The following is a 19518-nucleotide window of genomic DNA, read 5'->3' as shown; positions in this document are numbered from 1 at the left end:
ACTTGACTTTGGGCAGGTGCAGTGCCTGCAGGCCCAAATATGTTGCTGGTTGGTCCACCTAATTATGATCACCTCTGGGTCCAAAAAATCAACATGGTGGTGTCCGTCACACTACACACAACACAGAGTGCAATAACCAGGGGATGAGGTCACGATGGCTGTGTCCAATTTGACATCACGTGTCAGCGTGTTTGTTTCAGTTCCTCAAGTTCACGAAGCCAAAGCCAGCCAGCCTGTGGCAAAAGACAAACAGCACCCCTAGCCGATGCACCAGCCAAGGAAGAGCCAACCGCTGCCACTGCCGCTGCTGTCTCGGCACCCTCAGAGCCTGAGCCCACGCCTTCCTCATTTCCTGATGACACATCCCTGAAGAACCAGGAGCCCCGCCTGGGACCCAAGCCTCGCTCACACAAAAGGGTCCTCAACCCTCCTGAGAAATGTCTAATGTGCTGAGCGTGCCACCTCTCCCAGTTTGTGTCCATAAACCTCTTTTTCTGCTCCCCTGTTAATCTTCTCCCATTCTTACACTGCTCTTTGATGGTCATGTGATCTCTACACCTAAATACAGCCCAGTTATTGTTGTTGTTCACACCTGACGCCTGGGCTCATAAGTTGTCCTCAACATCTTGCACTTTCATCCCTCGTTTCTGACTCCCTGCCATCTGTCTTCTCCTCGATATTCTTCTATAATGAAACCTGCATTTATTACAGTCACCAATGAGTCAGCTGAATGGCTAGCTGTCACATTATCACTTTAAGTGTAACACTTTTCAGTCTCAACTTTGCAGTTCCTGTTTTCATCGTTTGTGGTACAAGCATTTGTAAGTGTAATTTGTTTGGAGGCACAATCGTTGAATTTTGTGTATGTGAAAACATTTCTGCATCTCAGGAACGGTTTGGACTACTTGCATAATTTTCAGCTTGAATCTGACCTGCAATTTGGTTTGGCTAAAAATTTCACAGCAGACATTTGCCCAAATTTCTGGGAGCTTTCTGGGGTGAACACAGCTTCTCATCAGTTTAATACAGATTATAGCCTTGGGCTAATTTCCATCTGCAGACCCTCTGGCAGGTTGGTGTTACACACAAATTAGTAAAAACATACAGAGACAACAATAACAGGACAAAAACAGTGATCACATTAAATTAGAACAAACAATGACAAGAAGAGTGGAAAACAGAGGACAATACAGATAACAATAACGGAAACACATCAGTTATATTGCACAAACCCCACACATGCCCTGACTGTCCTGATATTGCACTGACCCATTACACTAATAGTTGTTTCCCTTTTTGTAATACACTAACTCTTTTTCACGTCCAACATAAAGCATGATTAAACATGATCACATGTTTGCGTGTGCCTCAGCCACCCTTTTAAGTGACTCTTAAAGATAGGGAGACTTGCACTTTCCCTCACTGACAGGGGAAGAGTATTCCAGAAGCTCAATGCAATGACAAAGTTCAGACCTTAACCTGATGGAAATCCGTTGGTGCGACCTTAAGAGAGATGTGCATAAACAAATACCCCCAAACTTCAATAAACTGAAGCAACATTGTAAAGAAGAGTGGACCAAAATTCCTCCACAGTGATGTGAAACAGCAATAAAATCATACAGAACATCATTGCTTCAAGTTATTACTGCCAAAAGTGCTGCAGGTTTCTCTGTGCTGCTTTTTTGTTGTTGTTGTTGTTTTTTTTTTGTGGGGGGGGGGGAGTCACTTGGGGAACAGTTTCAGGCCTTTATTGGCCAAGCTATCTATGATAGAGATGCAAAATCTATAGATTTGAACAATCATACTGAAAATCAAATGTTCAAAATGTAAATTTGGTGACAGGTTAACAGAAAGCTTGAAATATTTATTCTGACAGGGAATCCGTGTCTGAGATTTGAATATTTAACCCTAAAGGGCTGTTTTCATATCTGGAGGCAACGGGATTGTAAAGCATTGAGTTTCATTTTTGGTTAGTGCATCGGCATAATTATTCTGGCACCAAGCAGCGATGTGACCTGTGGATTACTGCAGGATAAAATAATACTTCTGGGCCCAGCTTTCAAAGTAAAAGCAGTTGTGGGAAACTGGCAAATGCTTTATTTCCATCAGCATTTAAAAAAGCTAAAGAATAAATAAATAAATAAATAAATAAATAAATAAATAAATAAATAAATAAATAAATAAATAAATAAAAAGGGTGAGTGGTGCGCTGGATGAATGAGAAAACGACTCTGTGAAGACAAAACAAAGCTATAAAAATGTCCACGTGCACAGACATGCACACAAAAACTGCCTGACTCCTTGCTGGCTGTAACTCACGCGCGTGATCACCTGTAATGTTCGTTAATAAGACAGACACGTGACCATTCTGATAGCCGTGTGCCATTTAAATTAGCATAGCTCACCAGCCATCATGGAAATCCGATAACAACGCAGTGGTGGGGGTGGGGGGGTCGCTTCACATTCTAACTTTAAACAAAGGATTTTAAAGCTATTTGGTGTGGGTTTAAATCACATTTAAAAACATCTTAACTTTAAAAAACTGATGAATTGATGATTATCTCATACATCAACACTTTGGAAAAGTGGCAAGAGGGAATCTCCCTCTAAGATCATTTCATGCACCTTTATGAGCAACATTTTACACTTCCATCACAGCTAAATGAGCCCTCATTCATTTGATCATATTTGGTTCATTTCCTGGGATTCATCTGTTCCTGGGATAGATGACAGTGTGAAGGAATTCCCAAGCTGGGCGCATGACTCTGGGTAGCTTGCATCAAAAACAAAAAAATGCTTTGATGCAGCCATTAACAGACCTTAGACTCCAAAACACATTGCTTCCATTAACTGAACTTTCAAAACAGAGCTACCTTAAATTACACAATTGAAACATATGTGTATTGTTTGTGTATTTATACACAAACACTCATATATATTCAAATGATTAAAAAAAAAAGTCCATTTACCTGTTACTACCACACCAAATCTGGTCGTTAGTACTTCCTGTCTTGTGTAGCCACTATGATCCTGGAGCATTTCCATTGTGTTTTGAAGTTTGTAAGTGCTTTGTCTCTAGGGGCCACCGTAAGTATACTTTTATTTATTCACTCCACATAAAATCTAATAAATAAATTATAAAATACAACAAAAAAAATTACATTTCAACTTTTAACCTTTTAAATGTTCTGCTTTTTCCTTTTAAACAAATTTTCAAGTGAAACAACACAAAACACTGCAAACCACAGCACAATAAAACATAAATTAAAATATGCAAAACAAGAAGAAGATACACATTCTCTGTCATATAGGTCTGGGATGATTTCTGGGAGAGTGTTTTCCTGCTTGGAATCGCAAACATGGGATTCACTGCATGGATAAACTTTCTGAATCCTTTTTCATCCGCCACTGAAAATAGTTGTGGATGATGACTATACCTTTCTAACGTGACGATGTTGTCTCTTGTTGTTGTCCCTGGCTCGCGCTATCTCTCTATTTCCCTCCTGCTCTGTTCCTGCTACCGTATTATATGCTACTATGCTTCTATATTAGATTTTTTTTTCTATGATTTATTTTATGATTTGCAAAAGGTTCTCCCTGATTGTACTTTTTTCATTATTTTTGACTCCTCGAGGACACCGTAGTAATGTGATCGGAACTTCCATAGAAAAACTAATTCGCTGTTTTGAAAAGGTAAGCTGTGGTTTGTGCTGCATTTGTCTGCATTTTTGTTGTTATTGTTGTTGTTTCCGATGCTTGTTAATGTGCTGGTGGTTCCCTCACTGTTTCACAAACGCTATTATGCAGATTCGAAAGCAGTATGATTTTAATTTATCTATCGTTATGATGCACGATAATATTATCGGAAGGTCTTTATAGTACCAAAAAGAGGAGGAATAAAAAACTGCTTAAAGAGTGAATTGGATCACATACGATTTGATGAGTTGCAGTGCATTTGTAAAGTTAGTGTTTAAGTTTAAGTTAGTGTTGTCAAAGTTCAAAGTGCGCTGCGTTACATAATCAGAGACGTTGCAAAACTACACCCAAGTGTGATGAAGTTTACTTGCTGATTCGTGCATGTATAGCAGATACTTATAAATATAACTATTGAAATATGCTGGTTGAGCCAATCATGCAATAGAATTTAATTGCATGGGAAATATCTGAAGTGCTTTGTGTGTGTGTGTGTGTGTGCGTGCGTGCGTGTGCACTCCAGTGCTGCCAGTATGGAGGGAGATCCTCTCTCAGCCCTGTGTACTCCTGCTTTTGTGGTGGACGTGGACAAAGCGAAGAGGAATGCCCAGAGGATGATCGAGCGCTGCCAGAAACTGGGAGTCCAGCTTCGTCCACACATGAAGACCCACAAAACCCTGTATGGATTCATACGCTCATGCATAGACACGCACACAGCACATGCTTACAGACTTGCTGCGTATACAGGATTCTGATGAGGTCTCTGTGTGTGTCTAGTGAGTGTGCTGACATTATGACGGGTGGATCACAGAGGTGCATAGTGGTTTCCACCCTGGCAGAGGCCTGTTTCTATGCTGACCATGGATATGATGACATCCTCTATGCCTACTCTATTCCCTTTGATAAGGTTCTCTCAGCTCACACTTTAAATGTGTCCTTGTTTTATATTCTGTGAAATCATAAAAGCTGTAAAACATTAGAAATGGAAAAAATAGATTATTAATAACTGAGCCTGCTGAAAATGTATGAATCATATTTAGTAATATTATCACTAGAAACAATACATATATGTAAATATATGATACATGTATATCGCCATAGCACTTGCATGTAAAATAGCTCCAGTTCTATGCCATTACTTTGACATAATTTCTCATCACTTTTATATTTGTTAGTTGTTAATGTCCCAGCTGTGCTCTCTGTGCCATTTTTAATGTATGTCTCTGTGTGTCTTTAGGTAGAGCGTTGTGCAGCCCTGTCAGAGAGACTGGATCTCTTCCAGATTTTATTGGACCATCCTGATGCTTTGGAGCAGCTCCGAAAAAGACCCCTGAAAGATGGCCGGCAGTGGCACGCCTGGCTCAAACTCGACTGTGGCAATGGGAGAGGTAAACGTGCAGGGAAACCACGATAGATTTAATCATAAGTGCCTGCGCTACACTTCACTTCTCTGTTAACACGAGGATTGATCATGTGTCGGCTCTTTGTCATAGCTGGCGTCCTGCACTCGGAGCCAGGAGCGCTCAAACTGGCTGAAGCCATCGCTAAGACGGAGGGCGTGGAACTTACAGGAGTGTACGCCCACTGTGGGAATACCTATTACTGCACAGGAGTTGAGCAAATACAGGCTGTTGCCCAGGAAACCACCAAACTGACTCTGCAGTTCATGGAAAAGTAAGCTGAAAGCTTAAAAAAAAATACACTGACTCATTAAAGCTGCTCTAATCAATAATTTTATCTCACTGGCTATTTAAGAACGCACACGACATAACAGCTGTTGCTCATACTCTTGAAAATTAGTTTTTATGAGCCGTTTTAACATCTTTGTTTTGGTTTCACAGCCCACAGGTTTCTTGTATTGAGTCACGCAGCTTTGTTTCCAGAAGCAACAAATAAATCATACATCATATCTAAAAATGATGTATCCCATGTTTTGCACCAGACTGTAAACATGTTTCTGCTCTAAATTTAAGCATTTTCTCATGGGTGTGATTGACTCTCTTTTGGAGCCATCTGGGAGAATAATTCTGCATTAACTTTCAACTGGTTTTTTGTTTGTTTGTTTTGGGATTGTTTTTGTGTCAGACTGAGGGCTGTTGGCATCATCTGTAAGTCCAGCATTGGCTCCACCCCTTCCTGTAGCCATCCAGTCAAAGACATGGCGCAGCTGAGCGAGGTCCACCCAGGAAACTACGTCTTCTATGGTGTGTACACATAGACCCACTGTTTCCTAGTATATAGGTGAGGTGTAAAATCCACTTTTTCGTTATTTGTTGTGTATATTCAATTCATTTGCCCTATAAAAACAGTCCCCGACAGTACTGTCCTCTTAAGGTCATGACACATAGCTGCCTCTTAGTTTTGTTTACTTGCCCGACATGTTTCTAGTTGACTTCGGGACCCGACAATGTTTAAAGCTACAGGCGCTGAAACAGCCTGTTTGGAGCAGAGGTTTGGTAAACAGTCTATAGGTATGGCAGGATAAATGACCTTATTGGTATTTTGAGCTGAGGAATAGTCGGGAGACATGTCACACTTAAAATATATTTTTCAAAAGGGCCTTTAAATTACAATTTCTTTTAAATGCATGTTTGTGGCATGCAGATGTGCAGCAGTCTATGATTGGCTCATGCTGTCTGGAGGACGTGGCTGTGAGGGTTCTCACAAGAGTCATCGGTCACTGTCCACACAGGAACCAGCTCCTGATTGACTGTGGATGGGCTGGAATCAGGTGGGTTCAACTTCATTCAATGGGAGCTAATACCTATCCCCTAAGTTCTGTTTTTTGTTTTACTCATCCCTGCTATCATCAGTGTAAGCTCTGTTTTGGAACAACCATGTAACTTAACCTTTCACCTACTCTTGCTTGTCTCTCTCAGTTTGGACGGAGCTGGAAAACTTCCCACTGGATACGCTGTGATCGAGGGGCATCCAAACCTCAAGTAATGCTTTAAAAAAAAATCTCAGTCTATTTTAGTATCTTTTTTCTCTTTTACTCTCAGTACCAATGTTAAATGTGACTGCCGTGTCCCTCCAGGTTGTTGTCTATGACCCAGGAGCATGGACGAGTGGAGCCCATCTCAGGACAACTGGACTACAGCAAATACCCCCTGGGCTCTCTGCTCACACTGATTCCCTACCATGTTAGTACTAAATGATTTATAGTACATCTTATTCACACATCAGTTTTATTGCACATTTTCCTGTTGTCAGACAATGTCTTTTTTTCTGCAGTCATGTGCAACAGCAGTGATGCATCCTGTGTACCATGTACACTCCAAGGGTCGTCTGGTAGGGAAGTGGACGCCCACTCGCGGGTGGTGAAGAGCTGGACGATGTCTCCCCCTTCTTGTCTCTTTGGGACAGATGAGATATATAGAGACTCATTCCAAATAATTTACACATTAGAAACACATACAGCGATTCCTTCTTTGTTAGTGAGATGTGCCATCTTGATGGTAAAACATATAATTAATGAAAATATTCTCACTGTGGGCTTCAGAAGTTTCATACTGTAACAGAAACCATGTTGCACTAATGTTATGTCTTTAAAATTAATTTTTGTGTTCTGCACCTGTTTTTCACTGTCTGCAAGGAGACCTAGCTAGTGATGACTTAATAGAAAGTCATATCACTTGTGCTATCAGCTGTTAATACCAATGCTAATAAATGTTTATGAATGACCCTTTATATACAACTGCAAACTTTTGTGATTTATTTTTTCTATCAAAATAAAGATTTTCTTGGTCCCCTTTAATCTTCTATTTTTCTGTAATCTATGAATAAATAAGTGCCAGCGTTTGAACGGACACGCAAAAAATATCTTGGTGATAAATGTTTTTTTTAAATATTACAGAAAATACATCATTCGCATTAATAGTAACCTACATTACTTATTGAAAATATAATAATTAATCAGTCGGTAAAAACCCTTCCCCTGTAGGGTTTTAGCCGCACAGACTGAGCTGGTGTTCGAAGTGCATTTTGGGAAATGTGGTTTTAGCTGGAAGCAGCGTTCCAGTTGGCCACTGAATGACCTTTCACTTGTCACGTGGTTTAAAAACTTCAGCGGGATGGCGCGGAAACTTGTCCCAGCAGCACACTGCCTTGCTGTCACTGTGTGAAAGTCGTGTTTACATTTTCATGTGGCGGTACTGACGCTGTACAGTAAGTTGTGTCGCTTTAGACGCGTTTCTGTTTTTATTTCCCACTTTTATTTGGACTTTCGGCGTGTGGCCGCTGGTTGAAGCAGGGCTGCTTCTCGCTGTTTGAGAAGAATGGCCGCCATTCACTGTTCGTGAATAGAAACGCACTGACTGAAAACCTGCGTTAGCATCTACACCTCTGAAAAGCAAATTATATGTTGTAGTGTTACGAGCAACTAACTAAAGTCGTGCTGGTTGTCATTATTATCTTTAGTCATGAGTGTGCTGGAGGTGAAGTTCATCGGGGATGGCGATGTCCTGGAGCACATCGTGGACAAGCAGGAGGGTATGGATGCTCTGCTACTGTAGAAATGTTAGTTTACGAGCACTTCTGTGTCTCTCTGACTGTGCTTTCTGTACTGTGCGTACCTCCATAAGGTGCGCAGAGCATCGCCGGGTCCGTTCAGAAGATGGTAAAGTTTAAGAGCCCGGCTGGACGACGGGGATGCAGAGAGGATGCGGAACATGATGGAGATGAAAATGGAGTCCACGATGAGCAGGATTATGTCCAAGCTTTAGGAACAGATAACGCAGAAGGTGAGTGCTGAGCAGGGGTAATGACTTTCTTCACCGGGAGTTTTGTTTTCTTTGCAGACAGACCGTGATCAGCTGACGATGCTGCTGACTCAGCTCTTTACTGCTCTTTGTAGATTTACCCAAATACGTTTGGAAAAATGCAGACAGACGTTGGCTGATTTTCAGGCAAAGTACAAATGTGGAATTTAGCAAGTGCTGGTTCACCAGCTGAAATTCAACTTAGTGACAGAGACTGCATATAGTTAGCTCAAATCCCTACAAAAGCCTTGTAAAAAATATTCCTGTCACAGAGGTACTTATGATTATGGCAGGAGACTTTCTGTACACCTCAGTTTCACTCCATTGCACACATTAAGTGTGTTTGTAAGATGGACTATATCGCTGATATTGACATATTATATGCTTATCAATACTGGCATATAGGCATATAATTTTTGGTGGGAAATTTGAACATTCATAATGCTGTGAAATTTTTAGCTTCGTATAAATGCATGAAAATATCTGAGGCTTTTTCTTTTTTTCTTGTTTAAATTCATTTTAAAATGACCAGTTTTCTCTTGGATTTACAGAAGATGAAGATGGCTTGTCAAGAGTGGCTGGATCCTCCATCTTTACCTTTCAGAAAGTCAAACGCAGCCACAGCATGGCCCAAACCGGTGAGAGCCTCCATTGTCTTCTCACATAGATCGGAAAACATTTGCATATTATACATCTCCTTCCAGTTCTTTCTTTAGACATCGTATATGCTCATTTTGTGTTGCACATTTTTCATAAACAGCAAGTGAGCTGGCTCGGACTCCTGGAAAAAGCGTGAGTTTCAGCGCGACCCCAAACTTTGAACCCTCAACCCCCAGTCGAACGGGGCGGAGTGAGTACAATAAACGTTCATCATCTTTTCCGTATACTCATCTTTTTGCTCATTTTCTCACAGTTAAGTATTTTCTTTTCTTCTATTTCAGACCTTAGAGGTGAAAGCAGAACACCACAGAAGGTGAGACCATAGAAACCTTTAAACTTCTTAAAGTCCAAAGCCAGCAACCTCTGGTGCCAACTTAAGAATTTTATTTTATTTTTACTTAACGGCAGAGCAAAAAGGTCCAGTTTGTCTCTACAACACCACACAGGCTCAGGAAGAGAATAGCAAGTGAGTCTGACTGGGAATAATTCAATTCATTCTAAGTGAAATTTCACCTTTCCTCTAATCTAAATGTTTTGTTTTGTTTGTTTGTTTTTTAGCTCCAAGCTTGCGGTCAGACAGCGACAGCGAGCTTTCACCCTCTGACTCGGGTGAGGAGGAGGATGAAGATGGGCTGGAGGAAGAGCAGAAAGGAAAGAAAGAGGATAAAGAGAACGTGACCACCCCGAGAACACCCAGTAAAGGTTTATCAGCAGCTCTCTACAAGACTCCTGCCAAGAAGAGCAAGAGCACGCCTGAACCTCAGAACCAGCCCAGTATGGTTGAGGAGTACTTCGAAGCTCACGGCAGCTCGAAAGTGTTGACGTCAGACCGAACTCTGGAGCGTTTAAACACCCCTAAACTTGACAGGGTTTGTTTTTAACTGCATTTTGAAACATTGTAAATGAGCTGCTTTCCTAATAGATTTAGTGTGAATTTATCTTTATTTTTGTTTTTGTAGGAAACGTTGGTCCGACTTCTGGAGGGAAAACAATCCTGCTACTCAAAAGAGATCCAGCAGCTGCACGACAAACACAGAATCCACTTTAGCAAATGGATGTTACAGTTACAGTAAGTGAGGTTGCAACGTAGTTGTGTGCATTTTCTGGTGTTTTAAGAGCAGTACAAAGTGTCTGTGCTGGTCTGTGTGTAGGCTGGGATTCAGCGTGCTGGTCTATGGTCTGGGAAGCAAAAAAGCTCTGCTGGAAGACTTCAGGGAGTCTCATCTGTCGCAAGAAATTCACCTTGTGGTTAATGGATTTTTCCCTTCCATTACTCTTAAATCAGTCAGTATACACACACACATCAAAATATTTTGCATAAATTGCATAATAAAATAAATATCCCTGATCATGAAAATTAAATTCTCACAGATATTAAACGTGCTGACGTGTGAGGTTCTGGATCACCAGGGAACTTTCCGAACCCCCTCGGACCAGATCCAGTTTATCTCCCAGACCTTAAAAGACAGTAAGCCCATCAAGCTCCTGTGCATCCCAAGAATGTGTGGTTGTACCGCATGTTTTACACCGATGTCCTCACAGGCCCAGATCTGCACGTGTACCTGCTCATCCATAATATAGACGGACCCACGCTGCGAGGAGAGAAGACCCAGAGTGCACTGGGGCAGCTGGCATCCCTGCCAAACTTGCACATGGTGGCTTCTTTAGACCACATCAATGCTCCACTGGGTGGGTGTTCATAATAGTCTGCACTGAGGTGGTAATTCTGTCGAAATCTATCCTGAATACATCCTGCTTGTTTTCAGTGTGGGACCAGTTGAAGCAGAGCCAGTTTAACTGGCTGTGGTGGGAATGTGTGACGTTCCAGCACTACTCGGAGGAGACATCGTATGAAAACTCCCTCCTGGTGCAGCAGACTGGCGCTCTGGCTCTGTCCTCCCTCACACATGTGCTTCGCAGCTTAACACCCAATGCAAGGTAACTCCAAAGACCTACTGGGTAGTTGTTTTTAATCTTCTGTCTAAATGAACAAGGAGAGAGCCATGGGAGGAGCTTAATGAGGTGCTAATGAGTTATTGAAATACTAGGATCTAAATATGACATCAGATGAGAAATGTTAGCTCGCATATTAGCTTCTTTGTGATTCCTCCCAGTCCACTCCACAAAGTCATCCAATAGTGTTTTGCACTCCTGCCCATCACTAATACAGTGGTGTAAAAAGTGTTTGCCCTCTTCCTAATTTCCTATTTATATGTTTGTCCCACTTAAAGTTTTCAGATCATAAAACAAATTTAAATATTAGACAAAGATAAAACAGGTAAATACAAAATGCACTTTCAAAATAAAGGTTTTCTTTATTAAGGGGAAAAATCCAAACCCACTTAAATAGGACCTTCCTGACAATGTGGAGCAGACTAGAAGATCCTCAAAAGCCAGTCATCACGCCACAATCCAAGGAAATTCAGGAACAAATGAGAAATGAAATAATTCAGATCTCTCAGTCTGGAAGAGGTGGGACCTGTGGGACTCCAGCGAACCACAGTGAGAGCTGTTATCCACAAATGGCAAAAAAACATGGAACAGTGGTGAACCCTCCCAGGAGTGGCCGGCCTACCAAAATTACCCCAAGAACACCGCATCCAAGAGGTCACAAAAGATCCCAGAACAACATCCAAAGAACTGCAGGCCTCACTTGCCTCAGGTTAGGTCAGTGTTCATGACTCCACCATAAGGAAGAGACTGGGCAAAAATGGGCTGCATGGCAGAGCTCCAAGATGAAAACCTCTGCTGAATAAAAGGAACGTAAAGGCTTGTTTCAGTTTTCCCAGATGATCCCCAAGACTTTTGGAAAAATACTCTGTGGACTGAAAAGACAAAAGTTTAACTTTTCTGGAAGGTGTGTATTCCATTACATCTGGTGTAAAAGTAACACAACATATCAGAAAAGGAAAATCATAGCAACAGTAAAATATGGTGGTGGAAGTGTGATCCTCTGGGGCTGTTTTGCTGCCTCAGGACCTGAAAGACTTGCTGTGGTAAATGGAACCATAAATTCTGCTGTGTACCAAAACATACTGAAGGAGAATGTCCGGCCATCTTTTCATGACCTCAAGCTGAAGAGCACTTGGGATCTGCAGCAGGATAATGATCCAAAACACACCAGCAAGTCCACATCTGAATGGCTTCAGAAAAACAAAATGAAGACTGACATGAATCCGATACAGATGCTGTGAAATTACCTGACTGAATTACAGCAATTCTGCAAAGATAATTGAACCAAAGCCTCGGTCAGCAGTCACAGGCTGGGATGAGATGAACGTGTTTACTGACACTTCCTGTAGCTTGTCTCTGAGTAGCAGTGGCTGAAACATATTAAAGGCACTTGAGAAATCAAAGAAAGGTTATCTTCACCACGCAGCTGTTATTATCTAGTTGCGAGTAAATATAGATGATTGCAATCATTCATCCACTCCCAGATTTGGTCTGTGTGCAAACTGCAGAAGGTCAACAGGTGTTTTCACCTGTGGTCTTAGATGGGCCCAGATCAGTTTCAAAAAACTGCATGTACAGACTCGACAGTCAAATCTTATTGTGAGAAGTGCTTCAAGACTTGTAGCTTTTCAAAGAGTTTATGAAGCTTTTATTTCAAGAGTGAAAACACAGCAAGTGTTTTTCTACCAGGACACTGAAGCCAAGAAAAATAGTAAGTATATACTCATAGGGAATATGGTTGTTTGTTGTTGAGAATATTGTTTCTTTTGGACAACCATTGTCTTTGCTGTCACTTTATTCACTCATTTGTGATTTCTGTTCTAAATTCTGTTCGAGTCTGACCTCTCTCATTATGTACAGAGCTGTTGGGGGGGGGGAAAACTCAACTTCTTGTTTTTCTTTTTGCAGAGGAATCTTTAAACTGCTGGTCAAGTTCCAGCTGGAAAACAAAGATAATCCTTCATACGCAGGTGCGCATTCACATTCGGCTTTTATGTCTCCGTTTTCTAGTGCAGTTTGTAATCAGTTTGTCCTCTGTGCAGGATTGTCATTCCAGGATTTCTACCAGCGATGTCGAGAGGCATTCTTGGTGAACTCTGACCTCACGCTGAGGACTCAGCTGACAGAGTTCAGAGACCACAAACTGATACGGACACGCAAGGTGGACTTCCACTTTAGAATTCCCCAACTCTCATTCATTAAGTGTCTGCAGTACCTGGTGCTTATCATATTTATTTGCTTTGCTTCAGGGAGCAGATGGAGTAGAGTACCTGATTGTTGCTGTGGATGCAAGCACACTGATGGATTTCCTGGAGAACGAAGAGGGTGACTGAGTGGACAAGACTTCAGACGTATGAATCATCTCTTCCCGCAGATGTGCAGCAGCACAGTTACATTGGAATAAGATGTGAGCCCCAGGGTTCTGAACAGTTTAAATTATAGATTAAATGTATTTTTTTGCACCATTCACGCATACAGCCAACATCTATGTAAATAAAAACATTTAAAGTTAATGCATTGCTGTTTATTTTCTTTACAGAAATAGATTTACATTTAGCAAAACATACAATCTTTTGTTCTTACAAAGCAATAAGGCATGCAGCTATAAAAAAGACAGCAGGGGAACTGATGAGTCCACACGTGAAAGCTGGAACTGAAGTAGTGTCATGCCATGCATATTGCAGGCAGATGTTAATGGGACAAAGTGGGCACCTTTTATGAACCTGAGCTTAGTGTTAAATGTGGAAGGATGGGGTTAGCCCTGAGCGCATGCTGTGAAACGTATCAATGTTGGATTTCAGCTGTTTTCTGTGTTTGCTGTGTCTTTGTAAGCCTTTCTGAGTCCAGTGTGTAGATCTGAAGTCTGTTCTGTGTGGCGGTGTGTACAACATGAAGCTCCTCTTCATCCAAATCTTTCAGCAGCAGCAAAACTGCATCAAGAGCGTGCGACTGAAAACACAAGTTTTATTGTTAGCTGGCAGATTACAAACCAAACATTCCAGGTTTGAATGAATTTCACAATATAAATAGATCTATTGGCTCTATTAAGTTAAAAATGCATGCCGTGGAAGAGTTCAGGTCTTAGGAGGGTAATATGCTCCAAAGGCAAAAAAAAAAAAAAAGGGCACAGTAGTACTGTTATGGCAGTATTGACTAATCTAGTACCCAACAGTAACTCGCCCATTTGCATTTGGCCTTAAGTTAGTGGCGTGGACTCGGTTGGTTAGACTTCAACTTTGCTAGTTTGGGACACTAAACTGTACATTTCTATTGTATTGGTCAGTTGTTGCCAAAATTAAATAAACTGTCTGAAAAAATGATATGGTCTGCTGTGAAGATATAGCTAGCACAGTAAATTGCACAGTTTTTTTTAGTCTGTTACTGAATGCTCATTTTTTGTTATGTGTTTTTGTGAGATACACATGTACAGCTTATAAATGCTGCTGCTAGCATCAGCTGATAATGCCGACCAAATGGTGGAAAAGTCTAGATCGCCATAGAGCTAAAGTGGAAGCTCCAAAATACAGAGTCCCGAAAACAACTGAGGCGGTTACACACATCTTTTATACACTTTCTATGCTTGAATGTTTGATCATGAGGGGTGGCCAATCTAAAGAAAGCTGGCAAGGCGGCACCAAGCTACAGCCCAAGACAGGAGCGTTTGTTTGAACTGTGAGTCATACAAAGCTACTTTAGTAGAGTCCAGGCCCACAAAAATTTTAAGGGACACAGTGATGAGAGGAGCTACCTTTTTGATTGGTTTGCTTTCTCTGGTTGATGGAGAGGACAGGGAAGAGAACTTGTCTCTGGAAAGTGGCTTCATTCCCAGCTCTTCTCTGATTTTGCTAGAAACAAAAGTTAACAGAAATATTTTCTTCTGTTAATTTTACTTCAGTTTTCGCATTTTCTGCAAACTATAAGTTGTTTCAGGCCACAAGACCTACTTTGTCTCCTCCATGTTGTAGTTTAGAGGGTCGTTCTCTGTCTCTGCATCCTGAAGTCCGTTGGTTGTATGCTGGTTCTGGATACTACCTGGGGGTGTTGTGACCTCTTCACCTTCCATGAGAGCCAGTGAAATTTCATCATCTGTCACTACTGTACACAGGAAACATTGAAGAATAGCTACAGTAAGAGTCAGACTTCAATTCAACTTCCTAGATCTGACACTGATTTTCAACCTCAACTTTTTCATGAGGATGATGAGTGGCTGCTAATAAAGTGCTTAAACAGTCGAGGTAAGCAGACGGTAGTGTGGCCCCAAAACATCACACAGTCACCTTGGTTATCGAGTTTCTGGAGACGAGGGAGGCAGCGAAGCACTGTGAGGCGATACTGGGTGGCATCGGTTCCACAGCAGGGGTTCTCAGCTAGCCAGAGCACTCTGAGACGAGTTAACGGTCTCAGGTGAGAGAGCTCAGAGAGCGAGGGGATCATGTTCCTTCTCAGGTAGAGTTCACTCAGAGACAGACAGCCAGCCAGAGGAGAGAGAGACAAGATGCTGTTGACACTGCAGACAGATGAAAGAGAATCATAGCCTGGTGTTACTGGGTCGTCCCAAATGAGTCTGTGCATTTGTGACTGTGAAATGATTTTATGTGTGTGGCAAAGGGACCTACCTCAGTGTCAGCACTTCAATGTTTGGCATCTGAGCGAAGATAGAAATCTTAGAAGACACATGAATCCATGCAACTTTCATTAAGTATGAACACTAAATTAATTGTCAGAGTAAACATGACATCCAAGTTTGCTACTCACATCAGTCAAGTTGCATCCCCTGCAAAAATAAGATGTAACCTAACGTTACCACAGATAGGAGACACAACACAAATGGTACCTGTTCACGTCAATGATCACTATGTAATTAAAAGGGCAACAAAATTACTGGTATGCCAAAATGGATGCACTTACCAGCAGTTCAGTTTTTTCACGCTCTCCAAGTCGGAGGCCTTCGCCTTAGCAAGAACCAGTTTCCGTGTTAGCTTCATAGCAAAACATTTAACTTCCTTTTAAATTAATAATATTTTCAATGGGCTAAATATTCACAAACAACAAAAGCCACATCGTGACAAGCTAATTGACCAAAGACTTCAACTCGCAGCCGCAGGGATGTTGTCGTACGCCACATTAATACGCATGCGCATATCAGCTTAAGCGTCCATGGTAACGGGTTAATATCTTTTATTTATAGTTTTCCGTAGATTACGCTGTTTTATCAAAAATTCTAATTTAGCTATAATACCAGAGCTAAAAAAATATATTTATATATATTATCGTAAGCGAACTTTTACGTTTTTGTACAATGTCTGCGTTTTACGAAAACTCAAAGTCCCAGAATGCAGCGTGAACGGACTGAGTAAATCGCGCCTGCGCGTTAAGCAATCCCTCTTTGGACCTACGTCTCCCACTGAAACGATGGTGAGCAGAGCTTGTTCCGACCCTAATCCTTGTCAATCTTACAGTTTCACTGCTATAAATGATATAATCGCTTATTAGGAGGTTTCGTGTTGACCTTTTTTGCCATACCTAGCCTTCATTTATGTCCGTTTTGGGATTGGATCAGCAGTAAAAACGATGTTTTCATTCTCCATTGAGACAGAAATGGCGGCCACCATTGCTAAACTGTGTGAGCTCCAAGTACCGGGCAGGCTAGTGACACTAGCTCCTTAAGTCCCGGTCTTTTGAGCGTCCACAATTAAATAAGTCCGAACTGAAATGTGTAATGCACCACCAAAAAGTGGTCGTTTGATACAGTTAAACGAGAACTGCTCAGTTGACTTTAGTTAGCATTTTGGCTAACCTGCTGAAAGGAAGCTTATGTTGGCTGGCTAATGGTCACAGCAGCTTCTTCACCCTTGTTGCTCAGATTTTGCAGGATTATAGTCAGAAGTAGTTTTTTTTTTTTCGCTTTCTGGGGCCACCCTGGGCGCTTCTCCCGACACTTCTTCCTGTAGTAGTAACGGCAGAATGCTGAAGCCATTTGCTTGTAGTTTTAAACCACAAAATCCCATGGTTACTGTATTTTCTCACTGTGTGTTCATGTTATCCACAGGCCAAGCGCACCAAGAAGGTGGGGATCGTTGGTAAATATGGCACGCGTTATGGCGCGTCGCTGAGGAAGATGGTGAAGAAAATTGAAATCTCCCAGCATGCTAAGTACACCTGCTCTTTCTGCGGAAAGGTAAGGACAACAGTGGAGACCACCCACATAATGTACAGTAGCAAAGACCTGGTCAGTGTTAGAAATGCTTTCTGCAGACTACGCTGCTTACATTACATAATTGTAGTGCTCAAGGATGTGTCCAGATAAGTTGAGTTTCCACTTTTGTGTTCTCACTATGCAAATTTGTATTTACAGACCAAGATGAAGAGGAGGGCTGTTGGAATCTGGCACTGTGGGTCCTGTAGAAAGACAGTGGCTGGAGGTGCCTGGACTTACAAGTAGGTTACTTTCCCTCTTTGGTCTAATTCTGTCATTCGACTGCTGCAGACGCTGAAGTTATGATTAGAAAAGGGGTTCAAAAATTCCCTCAGCTGTTTGTCTTTTTTTTTCTTCTTCTCATCATTAAGTTTTTCTAACTTGGGTGACAGTGTGCCCACGGCGAAAGCAGGATTCTTTGTTTGTTTTCTGCTCACCCTCCACCTGCATTGATTGTGCCCCTCCACACTCAGAACACCTGTGTGATGTGTTAAAGCCTTTAATGGTCATCAGGTGTAAATAATTGTGTCCATCTAAAATAAATAAGCCAGAGTTGACTCAGTGAACATTCATATCACTCACTACATTACTTTGAAAAAAGTATCCAGTCATCTTAGAGACCTAATTAAACTTTGAAATTCAATCTACTCAGCCTGAGTGATCATTTAAAGGGTATGTGTCCAGCTTTGTGCTGTGCACACACTTTTTTACATGCAGTTTGCATTTATATGGTGCATGACAAATGTGATGTAGCTATATAACCAGCTCCCTCTCCGGTGAGCTTCTGATACTCCAGCTCTACGTATCTTGGCCTGCTGCTGGTGATGGTAGGTGTTTTGCTCGACTGTGGCACATGAACCAGTTCTCCACATGGTTTCCTTAGATTCCAGATAGCAGGAGGAAGACTTGTTAACAACTTGAGTCCAAGAATTTTGTGCTTGAGTGCATCAGGCTGTTGGCCAAGGTTTTCTCTAGAGAAGGAGCTTACTAATATCAAGAACTGGCACAGTAGTAACCTGGAGAGAAACCAGCAGGTAGGAAAGGCAGAGGCTGGATAGATAGCAGCAAGTTTAAAAAATAAAAATGAATTACAGCAACACTGCATTCAGTCTAATAAGTAACAAACCAATAACTTAAGTGGAAATGCTTGTTTCTCCATTGATGCTAAAAGGCTTCAAAGAAAAGTGAATGTTCTTGGTCTTGGCGAGTTCACAAAAACCAAAGTGGTTCTCACTACAGAGCAACGTGTCCGTCCTTCAAAAACATTGAGAATGTTGTGTTTGTAGAAGCTAATAATTGTCTTTGCACCCCCCCAACTTCTCTTGCAGCACAACATCTGCTGTCACAGTCAAGTCCGCTATCAGGAGGCTGAAGGAGTTGAAGGACCAGTAAACCAGCGACCATGATAGCTGGTGGATTTGGGACTTTGTTTTCTATCATTTAACCGAGCTGGACATGTCCTCAACATCCAAAAATAAAACAGTCTGGAGCGGAGTTTGTGTCTTTGTACGTTTGTTTACTGTGCAGCTGTAAAATAGAAAGTGCGAGGGTTGTAACCTGCAAGAAGACTCTTCAGTAGCCCTTCATTGAGGATACTTCGGTGGAGTTCAGGTTATCTCTAAACCCTCTGAAACAGCAGGTCTTTTTGGGTGGGGGGTAAAATGAGAAACCACAGGGGGTCTTTGAGATCTATGGGTAACATTTTGGTTTCAGTGAAGCATCACGTGGGAATATCTCTGCAAAGTTAAAGGAAACATTGATGTGAAATTATAACTAATCTATCTGTAACAGCTGCAAATACATGTGTTACACCCGTACACCTTTGATTACTAGGCAGGATGTCAATTTATCCATCCTTGTACAATTGCTTTAGAATGATATCAGTTAACCTTGTATGTCTTGGTGCTGTGAGAGAAAACATGCAACCTGTGAACTCCACGCAGAAAGAGCCCAGCCAAACTGGTTTAAGCTTTATTGCAACAAGTCAACATTGCTGACTGCTCCATCGCTGTGGGACATGCATTAGGACCACTTTGGTGAGAAAAATGGAAAAAATAGTTTTAATGAATCAAATGGTTAGGTTGAAAATATACACAAATTTGTTGATAAGATGATGAACAGTAAATATAAACCAAAATAATCTAACCTTTTTGGGCTGGAAGGGGAAAAAACTAAAATCTAACACTGATCCAACCTGTTCCATGGAGCTCAGAAACATTTATTTAAATGAATTAAATAGCATTTACACTCACACGA

At 41.5% G+C, this 19518-nt stretch overlaps 4 protein-coding genes across 6 annotated transcripts; 3 read left to right on the top strand and 1 right to left on the bottom strand.

The window, feature by feature from the left end:
• Window positions 1–3587: 3587 nt before the first annotated feature.
• LOC147308915 (D-serine dehydratase) lies at window positions 3588–7450 on the top strand. The gene is made up of 10 exons (XM_086271399.1): window positions 3588–3693; window positions 4217–4372; window positions 4471–4600; window positions 4931–5081; window positions 5187–5367; window positions 5779–5897; window positions 6298–6424; window positions 6573–6635; window positions 6731–6836; window positions 6928–7450. The coding sequence occupies exons 2-10, from the start codon at window positions 4227–4229 to the stop codon at window positions 7015–7017; spliced, it is 1113 nt and encodes a 370-aa protein (XP_086127525.1). The 5' UTR covers window positions 3588–3693; window positions 4217–4226; the 3' UTR covers window positions 7018–7450.
• A 280-nt stretch (window positions 7451–7730) lies between these two features.
• orc2 (origin recognition complex, subunit 2) lies at window positions 7731–14382 on the top strand. The gene is made up of 16 exons (XM_086270594.1): window positions 7731–7860; window positions 8113–8184; window positions 8277–8435; window positions 9005–9091; window positions 9214–9303; window positions 9395–9426; window positions 9522–9579; window positions 9672–9982; window positions 10073–10182; window positions 10265–10397; window positions 10485–10581; window positions 10656–10802; window positions 10880–11051; window positions 12975–13036; window positions 13109–13227; window positions 13316–14382. Exons 2-16 carry the CDS (start codon window positions 8115–8117, stop codon window positions 13397–13399), a joined length of 1731 nt encoding a protein of 576 aa, XP_086126720.1. The 5' UTR covers window positions 7731–7860; window positions 8113–8114; the 3' UTR covers window positions 13400–14382.
• On the bottom strand, window positions 13576–16653 carry cfap410 (cilia and flagella associated protein 410). Of its 3 annotated transcripts, XM_086270600.1 has the most exons (8): window positions 16590–16653; window positions 15975–16018; window positions 15822–15840; window positions 15683–15729; window positions 15344–15573; window positions 15011–15161; window positions 14815–14911; window positions 13576–14015 (listed from the first exon to the last, which is right to left on the bottom strand). In XM_086270600.1, exons 4-8 carry the CDS (start codon window positions 15709–15711, stop codon window positions 13851–13853), a joined length of 672 nt encoding a protein of 223 aa, XP_086126726.1. In that variant the 5' UTR covers window positions 15712–15729; window positions 15822–15840; window positions 15975–16018; window positions 16590–16653; the 3' UTR covers window positions 13576–13850. The 3 variants fall into 3 exon arrangements, with proteins under 3 accessions (XP_086126726.1, XP_086126725.1, XP_086126723.1); XM_086270599.1 differs by lacking the exon at window positions 16590–16653 and having other exon boundaries at window positions 15683–15711; window positions 15975–16225; XM_086270597.1 differs by lacking the exon at window positions 16590–16653 and having other exon boundaries at window positions 15975–16220.
• rpl37a (ribosomal protein L37a) lies at window positions 16324–18756 on the top strand. Its single transcript, XM_086270601.1, has 4 exons — window positions 16324–16481; window positions 17116–17244; window positions 17422–17504; window positions 18591–18756. The coding sequence occupies exons 1-4, from the start codon at window positions 16479–16481 to the stop codon at window positions 18652–18654; spliced, it is 279 nt and encodes a 92-aa protein (XP_086126727.1). The 5' UTR covers window positions 16324–16478; the 3' UTR covers window positions 18655–18756.
• The last annotated feature ends 762 nt before the right edge of the window (window positions 18757–19518 follow it).

This window comes from Aulonocara sp. 'chitande type north' Nkhata Bay, linkage group LG18 (assembly GCF_057382095.1).
Source record: "Aulonocara sp. 'chitande type north' Nkhata Bay isolate Kocher_YH1m ecotype deep benthic linkage group LG18, A_spYH_male_GT1.1, whole genome shotgun sequence".
NCBI lineage: Eukaryota > Metazoa > Chordata > Actinopteri > Cichliformes > Cichlidae > Aulonocara > Aulonocara sp. 'chitande type north' Nkhata Bay.
The sequence above is the reverse complement of the archived record's forward strand: the minus strand, read 5'-3'. Positions and strand labels throughout refer to the sequence as shown.